The following is a 10775-nucleotide window of genomic DNA, read 5'->3' as shown; positions in this document are numbered from 1 at the left end:
ACCCGCAGCGGGAGCACTGCTGCGCTCCCAGCGCCACACTCTCCCAAGTACACCATGGGCTCGGCCCTTATTGTTATTAATTTCTAATTTAAATCCATTGTGATCTGATCATACTCTGTAAGACTTAAGTTTTTTGAAATCTACTGAGATTTATGGCCCAGCATATGGTCTATCTTGGTGAATGTTCCATTTGCATTTGAAATAAATGTGCATTTTGCAGTTATTTGGTATAGTGTTATATAAATGTCAATTATGTGTAAGTGGTTGATAGTGTATTCCAATCTATTTCCTTACTGATTTTTGCCAAGGTTTACAAATTACTGAGGGGCTTGTTGGGGATTTGTTTTTTAGTTTTATTACTCTTTGCTTCATATATTTCATTTCTAAATATATAATAGGGAAGTCATATTTTCCAGTTAGACTGACACTTTTATCAGTGTGAAATGCCCCTCCTTTTCCCTAACAGTAGTTATTATCTTGAAGTCTTCTTTGATATTAATTTAGCTACACCAACTTTCTTCTGTTTATATTTGCATGGTATGTGTTTTTCCATCCTTTTCTTTTGTGTTCTTTTTGCCTTGATAACCTTAATATTTAAAGTGTTTCTCTTAGAAATAGTGTGTAGTTTGATTTTTAAAATCCATTTGGAGCCTTGTAACACCAAGGTCAAGGGTTCAGATCTCCATACCAGCCAGCCACCAAAAAACAAACAACAAAAAAAGAAACATCCAGTTTGACAATCTTTTTCTTTTATTTGGAGTGTTTAGTCCATTTCCATTTAATTTAATTACTGACATAGTGTGTTTTTCTATATCTTCCATTTGTTTTCTGCTTCTTCCATCTGTTCTTTGTTCCTTTATGTCTCATTTATCTCGTTTCTTGCCTTCTTTTGAATTAAGCAATTATTTTCAATTATTCTACTTTTATTCTTTGTTTTTGATTATTATTTATTTAAACACTTGTTATTTTGTTATTCTTTAGTGCTCACTCCAGAGTCACCCTTGACTCATCACAGTCTGTTTCTTTACTGTATATATGAAAAAAATCCCTAATAGGAGAACCACCCTGAGAATTAAAAGTTATAAAGTTTGACAAAGGTGCTTTGTAAACCGTAAAGCACTGCACAAACATCAGTCATCTGTTGTATTGGAGCCTGAGGCCTGACATAAAGTGAGTGCTCAATACTTACAGTATAAATAAGTAAACAGTTATAGCATAAATGAGTAAATTACACTGAGTTGTGTGATTTCAGGCAAGAATAATCTTTGTCTCTCTTAGACCTTTTCTGATACCACTTTTCCCCCTTGTTCACTGGGCTCCTGCCATACTGTGCCTTTTCCTGTTTTTCTAACATAAAAAACTCACTACTGCCTCAAGGCCTTTGCACCCGCTTTTCTCTCTGCCTGGAACACTCATACCCAACTCTCTGCATGGCTATCACCTTATCATTAATCAGGTCTTAGCTCAAATGTCATTTCTTCCTAGGCTTTCCCTGATCACCCTGACTAATGTTCCTCCCACATCATTCACCCAATACCTATTCCTGTTTTATCTTGTCATAGTACTTATTACTATCTGTTAACGTTTTTTATTATACTCTCCTCCACAACAATTTAAAAAACTCTACTAGGGCTTCCTTGTCTGTCTTGTTCACTGCAGTATCCCAATGCACCAAATATCATCTAGCTCATAGTAAACTCTCAATAAACACTTCAATAAGTGAGGTTCAAATAAGGTAATTAAAAACTTCATTCATGGGGCCGGCCCGGTGGCGCACTGGATAGTGCGCCGCTTGGGAAGCGCGGCAGTGCTCCCGCCCGAGGGTTCGGATCCCACATACAGACCGGTTCCCGCTCACTGGCTGAGCGAGGCGCGGGAGCAACGCCGAGGGTTGCGATCCCATTGCTGGTCCCGGTCCAGTACGGGCGTGACACTGAGGGTTGCGATCCGTTGCCGGTCACGAAAAAAGACAAAAAGGGAAAGAAAAAAAAAAAAAACTTCATTCATTCAAACAAATTTTGTATGTACCTGGAGGGTCCAGGCTCTATTTCAAGGTGCCGGGAATTCAGTTGTGAAGAAAAAAGACAAAAATTCATGTCTTGGGGCTTCCCTGCTAGAAGAGAGATAAACAATAAACAAGAAAAAAGGAAAATATACTACGTGTGATATGCAGGAAGGGGTGACATGAAGTGTGTGTGGAGGGGTAAAATTTTAGATAGGGTAGCCAGAGAAGGAAGTGAGAGATTGAGACATGAAGATAAATGGGAGAATGCATTTCAGGAGGCTAGTGTAACTGGGACAGTAATTAAGTGATTGAGGGCTGAGTGATTCAATAGGAGATGAGGTCAGGGAGGTTAATGGAAGTCAGATTGTATATGGCCTTATTGGTCAAAGTAAGGAATTTGGCTTTTACTAAGAGTGAGATGGGAAGCCGGGGGCTGCTGTGCTGATATTACCTGAAAGGCAGTGGTAGAGACCAGCGAGGATGCTACTACAATAGCCTAGGCAAGAGATGGTGGCTCCGAAAGACTAGGGGAGGAGCAGGTCTGGGGTTGGAAGACAAAATTCGAAGTTTGACAGTTGCGTTGGAAAAGCCTGTTAGACATCCAAATGGAACTGTCGAATAGGCAACTGGGTACACGATGGTACTTCAAAAGTCCATGGAAAAAAATAGAATTAAAAGATAATACGAAAGTTTCCATGAACTTTTTGAAGTATCCTTGTGGGTCTAGAGTTTAGGGAAAGGTCCGACTTGGGGGTTGGCACTTGGAACTCAACGAATGGTATCAATTATTAGCAGTAACCGAAACTTAAAGACAGAACCCCAGCTCGACCACTTACTAGTAGCCAACTCTTGGGTAAACCTATCAGTGAAAAGGGGAAAATATTCCCACGAAATGCCAAGTGTCAAAAAGGCAGACAGTAACCAAACTGAGAACCCTGAGCAAGAACCGCTCGAGCCTGTCCGAGAGGGAGAGGGCTGCTGTGGAACCAGCAACCGGACTTCGAATCCACAGCACACGTTATGAGGACCCAAAGAAAAATAAACGCCGGCACCCGCACCAGGACGCGGTCTGCAACGCCCAAGCCTCGCGAGACTTGTGGGTCCGGCCAAGTCCTCCCACCTACATCTCGCGATGCTGGGGCGCATGAGTGGCTCTCGACCGGTTAGGGCTTACGGGGAAGATGGAGTATCCCGGGTTGGGCAGCGTGGAGGCCGTGGACGGCGGAAGGGCCGGGCCATACAACAGCTCGGAGGAGCGGGAGGGCCGGGAACCGGACGGGGTGCGCGTCGACCGCGAGAGGGCGCGCTGCCTGTGGGAAGCAGTGTCCAGCGCTCAGCCGGTGGGGAGGGAGGAAGGTGAGTCCGGGGGCCTTTGGCGCAGGAAGCCCTCGCTCTGCTCGCAGGCCCGGCCCGCGGGTCTACGGTCACGCCCCCTAGCGCCCGGCGCGCCTCCTCGCGTGATGCGCCGGGGACTCCTGGGCTCTTGCTGCCTAACAGGCACCCCCGCGCTCAAGCCCTGGGTTTTTTTCTCCCATTCTTTCTTACCCACCAGAGCGCAGCTTTTCCCAAACTCGAGACTGTGATGCCTATTCACGTCCCCTCGGATACCGCAGAACCGTCCTTGCCAGACCCGTAGCCAAGCCAAGTACCCCTCCCGTTTCTCCCTGACTCCCCAACGTCCCTGTCTCCAGATTCTCCACCCGTGTCTCTCGACTAGTTACTTCTCTCAAGCCCTGCACTTGCTAGGGCTCTGGAAGGCCTTCTCCTTACCTCCATGTTCCTGCTGGCCTTGGTGTCTGAGCCCTAGCTTACCCTTGCTCCTAGGTGTCTGCCCTCTACTTACTTAGGATCCCTATTCTAAGATTGGGGCCAGAAGCCGGAGAAACTGGCCTGGGTATTCTTTGGCTCCAGCTTCTCTGTATCCCACACTTGAGCTGAAGTTGTAGAAGGCCACATCAGGGAGCATTTCTGCTCTGAAGCTTCCCAGCTTGCTCTGCATTTGACTTGAGACTGGATTTGAGACTGGATGAGATGGGAGATAGAGGAGGATGGAAAGAGCTGGTGTGACCTGGTTGTGTGACTCCCTTCACTGTCCTTTGCAGAGATAGCTACTTAACGCTAACCCAGATGCACAAGAACTGTATCTGGGCTTCTGTGCTAATCCTGTCAGGTATCTGCAGGGAAATCAGATCTCTCTAATGTTTTGTTTGCTTGCTGAGCAGACTGATCTTGGAAAGTTTCGTATGTTGTTTGTGAACTGGCTGCCCTAGATAAAATTGAATTTTTTATCACATACAAGGAAGATAAGTTTAAATGAGGGTAGTACACAGACTTGTAGCCTGGTGTAAACTCCAGTTTAAAAACAAATCTATCCTGACTCCTAAATTAGTATATATACTGTTTCTGAGCCCCTATCTCTCTTGTACTTTCAAGCTTCTTTGGCACATAGTTGCACTTACCCACCCCAACCACCCCATTTTCTTTTCATTAACTTGACGTTCACTGATGCCTCGGACTGGCTGGGCATTAGAGGTACGCAGATGAGGAAGATACTGCCCTTGCCCTGGAGGAGCTTGCAGTCTTGCCTAGGAAACAGACACCAAAACAGTTCCAGTATAGTGTAAGGGATGCAGTGAAAAGGAATGTCTAAGAGTTGGAAGTGCTCAAAAAGGAAATGGCCTTGGGCCGGCCCGTGGCTCACTTGGGAGAGTGCGGTGCTCATAGCACCAAGGCCACGGGTTCGGATCCCTATATAGGGATGGCTGGTTGGCTCACTGAAGAACGTGGTGCTGACAACACCAAGTCAAGGGTTGGGATCCCCTAACCAGTCATCTTTTTTTAGAAAAAAAAAGGAAATAGCCTTTAATTTGGTGGGACAAGGAAGGTATGCCCTGGACCTTGAAGCAGAGAGCACAGAAGCTGTGCTCTGAAAGGTGGTTTGCTTATGTATGTATGAATATACATTGTCACTGTTATGACCCAGCTCATTTCCCTGTTCTCACTTCTCCCATATTTATATGATGTCTAGGAAGATATCTGCAACACTAAGTTCTACTCACCCTTTTTTTTTTTTCCTGTTAGCACCTTCATTGAGTTATAATTTATATACCATAAAATTCATCCATTATAAGAGTACCACTCAATGATTTCTAGTAAAAGTTTAGAGTTGTGTAGCCATAGCCACAATCCAGTTTTAGAACATTTTCATTACCCTGATTAGTTCCTCTGAGCTGCTTTACGTTAAATCCCAACTCCAACCTCCTGCTCTAGGCAACCACTGATCTGTTTTCTGACTATAAATTTACCTTTTCTGGATTTCATGTAAATAGAATCATAGAATATGTACTCTTTTGAGCTTAGCTGCTCTCTCTTAGTACGTTTTTGAGATTCAACTTCATTCCTTTTTATCACTGAATAGAACTCCATTGTATGGACATACCGCATTTTGTTTATCCATTTGTTAGTTGTAGACGTTTGGATTGTTTCCAGTTTGTAGCTCTTATGAGTAGTGCTGCTATGAACGTTTGTGCTCAAAGTTTTGTATGGACATATATTTTGTTTCTCTTGAGTATGTCCCTAGGAGCAGAACTGCTGGGGAGCTGCCAAACTTTTCCAAAATGGCTTCACCATTTACATTTCTACCATCAACGTATGAGTGTTTCAATTTTGCTGTATCCTTGTCAACACTTGTTATTTTCTTGACTTGTTTGATTATTGCCATTCTAGTGGGTGTGTATTGATATCTCATTGTGGTTTCCTAAAGACTATTGATGTCGAGCATGTTTTCATGTGCTTATTACCCATTCATATATCTTCTTTGGTGAAATATCTATTCACATCTTTTGCCCATTTTCTAATTTGATTGTTTGTCTTTTAGTTACTGAGTTGTAAGTGTTGTTTATATATTCTAGATACAAGTCCTTTAGTAGAAATACGATTTTCAGATATTTTCTCCCTGCGACTTGTCTTTTCATTTTCAAAACAGTGCCTTTTGAAGCACAAAAGTTTTAATGAAATCCAATTTATCAATTTTTCTTCTATGGATTGAGCTTTTAGTGTCATATCTAAGAACTCTTTATCCTAACCCAGGATTACAGAGATTCTCTCTTGTGGTTCCTTCTAGAAGTTTTATAGATTAGCTTTTACAATTAGGTATGTGAACCATTTTGAGTTAATTTTTTTTTTTTTTAAAGATGACCAGTAAGGGGATCTTAACCCTTGGCTTGGTGTTGTCAGCACCACGCTCAGCCAGTGAGCAAACCGGCCATCCCTATATGGGATCCGAACCCGGGACCTTGGTGTTATCAGCACCACACTCTCCCCAGTGAGCCACGGGCCAGCCCTTGAGTTAATATTTTAATGTATGGAAGTTGGAAGGACTATCCTTTCACTATTTCACTATTGAATTGTCTTTTTTTTTTCCCCCCCTCGGCAGCTGGCTGGTGGAGGGATCCAAACCCTTGACCTAGTTGTTATCAACACTGTGTTCTAACCAACTGAGCTAACTAGCCTTGAACAGTCTTTAATACTTGTGTTGAAGACAATTGGGATTGGGCAGTTAGCTTAGTTGGTTAGAGCACCACCAAAAAAATCAATTGACCATAAATTTAAGGATTTGTTTCTGGACTTTCAATTCTGTTCCATTGGTTTATATGCTTGTCCTTGAGCTAATACTATACTATTTTGGTTACTGTGACTTTATATAAAGTTTTAAAACCTGGCAGTTTTAAAGTGTAAGTCTTTCAACTATGTTCTTTTTCCAAATTGTTTTGGCCATCCTCTTACATTCTTTTCATTTCCTTATAAATTTTAGAATCAGCTTGTCAGTTTCTATTTTTAAAAAAACCTGCTAGTGCTTAGAGCATGGTGTTGATAACACCAAGGTCAAGGGTTGGGATCTCCTTACTAGCCAGTTACCAAAACAACCCACTAGGATTTTGATAGCAATTGCATTGAGTTTATAGATCAATTTTGGGAGAACTGCCATCAAAACAATATTGAATCTTCCTATCTCTGAGTATTGAATTTTCCATTTATTTAGATCTTTAATTTTTCTCAACAGTGTTTTGTAGTTTCCTTTGTAGTTATCAAAAGAGATTAAAATGTACATACGGTACTAAACTTCAGTACTTCTTTGAATAGAAGTGATAAGAACTGACATTCTGCCTCAGGGGAAAAGCATTCTGTCCTTCACCATTGAATATTATGTTAACTTTAGATTTTTCATAGATGCCTTATCAGGTTGAGGAAGTTCCCTTTTTCCTAGCTTTGAGAACTTTTATAATGAATGGGTGTTGGATTTTATCAGATGCTTTATCTGCATCTAGTGAGGTCATCATATAGTTGTCCTTTATTCTCTCAATGTGGTGTATTACATTAGTTAATATCCAGATCTTAAGGCAACTTTGCATTTTCCCACTTAATCATGGCATATATCCTTTTATATGTTGCTAGATTGGGTTTGCTAATACTTTTTAAGATTTTTGTTTCTATGTTCACAAGCGATATTAGTCTGTAGTTTTCTTTTTTGTAATGTCTTTGCCTGGCCTCATAGAATGAATTTGGAAGTGTTCCCTCCTCATCTACTTTCTGAAAGAGTTTGTGAAGGATTAATATTAATTCTTCTTAAAATATTTTGTAGAAGTCACCAGTGAAGCTACCTGGGCCTGGGTTTTTCTTTGTGGGAAGATGTTTAATTATAGATTCAATTTCTTTAAGTATACTCAGATTTTTCAATTTCTTCTTGAGTCAGTTTGGTCATTCATGTCTTTCAGGAATTTGTTCATTTCATCTAAATTTCTGATTTATTGGCATATAATTGTTCATAACATTCCCTTATAATCCTCTATATTTCTGTGGGGTTGGTAATGATGTGCCCTCTTCAATTCTTGATTTGGGTAACTTGTATCTTCCCTGATTATTTTCCTGGTTAGTCTAGCTAAAGATTTGTCAGTTTTGTTGGGTTTTTCTAGTTTCTAAGGTAGAAGCTTATGTTGCTGATTTGAGACCATTCTTTTCTTTTCTTTTTTTTTTTTTTTGTCTTTTTTCGTGACCGGCAACGGATCGCAACCCTCAGTGTCGCGCCCGTACCGGACCGAGACCGGCAACGGGATCGCAACCCTCCACCGCCGCGCTCCCAAGCGGCGCACTGTAGCAGTGCACCACCGGGCCGGCCCAAGAGACCATTCTTTTCTGATATAGATGTTTAAAATTACAAATTTCTTTCTTAAGCATTGTTTTCACTGCATCCTATAAATTCTCTTTTGCTGTGTTTTCATTTAAATCAGTTCAAAATAATTTCTAATTTCCCTTGTAGTTTCTTCTTTAATCCGTGTTACTCAATTTGCAAATTTGTGGGTATTTCCTAGATTTTTTCCCATTGTGGATTTCTAATTAAATTTCATTATGTTTAAAGAACATACTTGGTCTTTTTAATGTAGTGAGACTGGCATATGTTCTGTCCTGTGATATCCTAGAGAATGTTCATGTGTACTAGAAAACTATATTCTCCAGTTGGTGGAGCATTCTGTATATGTCAGCTGAATCAAGTTGGTTGATATCATTATTATAGATTCTTACTGTTTTTCTAACTAGTTGTTCTGTAAATTATTGAAAGTAAGGTATTGAAATTTCCAACTATTATTGCTGGTTTGTCTCTTTTTCTTTTAAATTCTATCAGTTTTTTCTTTATACATTTTGAGGTTCTGTTGTACATTTATAATTTTTATATCTTCCTGATGTATTGAACTTTTTATCATTATGACATGTTCTTCTTTGCTTCTAATAATCTTGTGTGTACTAAATTCTATTTTGTCTGATAGTAATATAGCTATTCTAGCTCTTTTTGATTATTCTTTTTCAGTTCTTTTATTCTGATCTTATTTGTGTCTTTTTTTTTTTTTTTAAAGGTGACCGGTAAGGGCCGAGCCCATGGCGCACTCAGGAGAGTGCGGTGCTGGGAGTGCAGCAGCGCTCCCGCCGCGGGTTCGGATCCTATATAGGGATGACCGGTGCGCTCATAGCGCTCACTGGCTGAGCGCGGTGGGGCCAGTCTCAAAAAGGACAAATAAATAAATAAATAAATAAATAATAAAAGGTGACCGGTAAGGGGATCTTAACCCTTGACTTGGTGTTGTCAGCACCACGCTCTCCCAAGTGAGCGAACCGGCCATCCCTGTATGGGATCCAAACCCATGGCCTTGGTGTTATCAGCACCACACTCTCCCAAGTGAGCCACAGGACGGCCCTTATTTGTGTCTTTGAATCTAAGGTATATCTGTTATAAATAGCAAGTAGTAGGATCTTGCATTTTTATCCAGTCTGACAGTCCTTTTTAGTGTACTATTTAGAATGTTCACATTTAGGGCCAGCCTGTGGCTCACTTGGGAGAGTGTGGTGCTGATAACGCCAAGGCCACAGGTTCAGATCCCTATGTAGGGATGGCCAGTTAGCTCACTTGGGAAAGCATAGTGCTGACCACACCAAGTCAAGGGTTAAGATCCCCTTACTGGTCATCTTTAAAAAAAAAAAAAAAAATGTTCATATTTAATTTAATTATGGATATTGATGTAAAAATTACATTTTCCATTTTGCTATTTATCTCCTTTCTGTTTTGTTCTTCTTCCTTTCTTTTTTTTTTTTTTTTTTGTTTTTTTCATGACCGGTAAGGCGATCACAACCCTTGGCTTGGTGGGGTCCCCCGCATTCAGCTAGTGAGCACACCAGCCAGTCCTGTATGGGATCTGAACCCGCGGCGGGAGCATCGCTGCACTCCCAGCGCCGCACTCTCCCGAGTGCGCCACGGGCCAGCCCGTCTTCTTCCTTTCTGACTTCTTTTGTGTTAAGTATTTTTAGTGTACCTTGCTAATTCCTCTGTTGATTTTTTTTTTTTTCAAAATTTTCTCAATTTTTTTCTTTCTTTTTTTTAGTTTCTTAGTGGTGCTTTAGGGATTACAGTATGCACCTTAACTCATCACAGTCTACTTCAAATTAATACTTAGTTCTGGTAAATAAAAAAAATTTTTTCTGTAGTATAGCTTTATTCCCTCCCCCCTCCTTTGTGCTATTTTTATCATATTACATCTCTGAATGTTATAAACCTAGTGATGCAGTCTTTATGTATTATTGTCTTTTAAAGAAGTTAAGAGAAGAAATGTGAAAAAATATATATTCATAGAGTCTTTTATATTAACCCAGATATTTACCACTTCTGGTGTTCTTTATTTCTTACTCTGGATTCCGGTTGCCATTTGGTGTCACTTCCTTTCAACCTGAAGGGCTTCCTTTCGTATTTCTTGCACGGTAGACCAGCTAACAATGAATTCTCTTAGTCTTTCTGGGAATGTCTTTATTCAGCCTTCAGTCTTTTTTGTTTTGTTTCATATTGTTTTGTTTTTGGCAGCTGGCCGATATAGGGATCCAACCCTTGATCAACACCATACTCTAAGCATGCCTTCATTCTTGTTATGTTTTGTTTTGTTTTTAATAATAGCTTCATTGATATAAATTTTACATGCTATAAAATTCATCTGTTTTAAATTTGCAATTCAATGGCTTTTAGTATATTCACAGAGTTGTGCAACCATCACCACTGTCTAATTTCAGAACATTTTTATCACCCCAGAAAGAAACTCCTGCCCAGAAGCAGTCATCCCTGGCAACTGTTTATCTTCTTTTTATCTCTCTGGATTTGCCTATTGTGGACATTTCATGTAAACAGAATTGTGTAAAATGTGGCCTTTTGTGACTGACTTCTTTTTTTTTTTTTTTT

At 40.5% G+C, this 10775-nt stretch overlaps 1 protein-coding gene across 3 annotated transcripts in view; it reads left to right on the top strand.

Annotated features, from left to right (window-relative positions):
- The first annotated feature begins 3161 nt into the window (after positions 1 to 3161).
- ZNF346 (zinc finger protein 346) overlaps positions 3162 to 10775 on the top strand; it is a 28667-nt gene continuing 21053 nt past the window's right edge. For 2 of the 3 annotated variants that reach the window (XM_008576032.1, XM_008576031.1), the window contains exon 1: positions 3179 to 3361. In XM_008576032.1, coding sequence (XP_008574254.1) covers positions 3187 to 3361 — 175 coding nt within the window. In that variant the 5' untranslated portion in view covers positions 3179 to 3186. Of the gene's footprint in view, positions 3362 to 10775 lie in introns of all 3 variants that reach the window. The other variant, XM_008576033.1, reaches the window with a different exon arrangement.

Source organism: Galeopterus variegatus, unplaced genomic scaffold (assembly GCF_000696425.1).
Source record: "Galeopterus variegatus unplaced genomic scaffold, G_variegatus-3.0.2 Scaffold1275, whole genome shotgun sequence".
NCBI classification, from domain to species: domain Eukaryota; kingdom Metazoa; phylum Chordata; class Mammalia; order Dermoptera; family Cynocephalidae; genus Galeopterus; species Galeopterus variegatus.
This window is presented reverse-complemented; position numbering and strand designations above follow the sequence as displayed.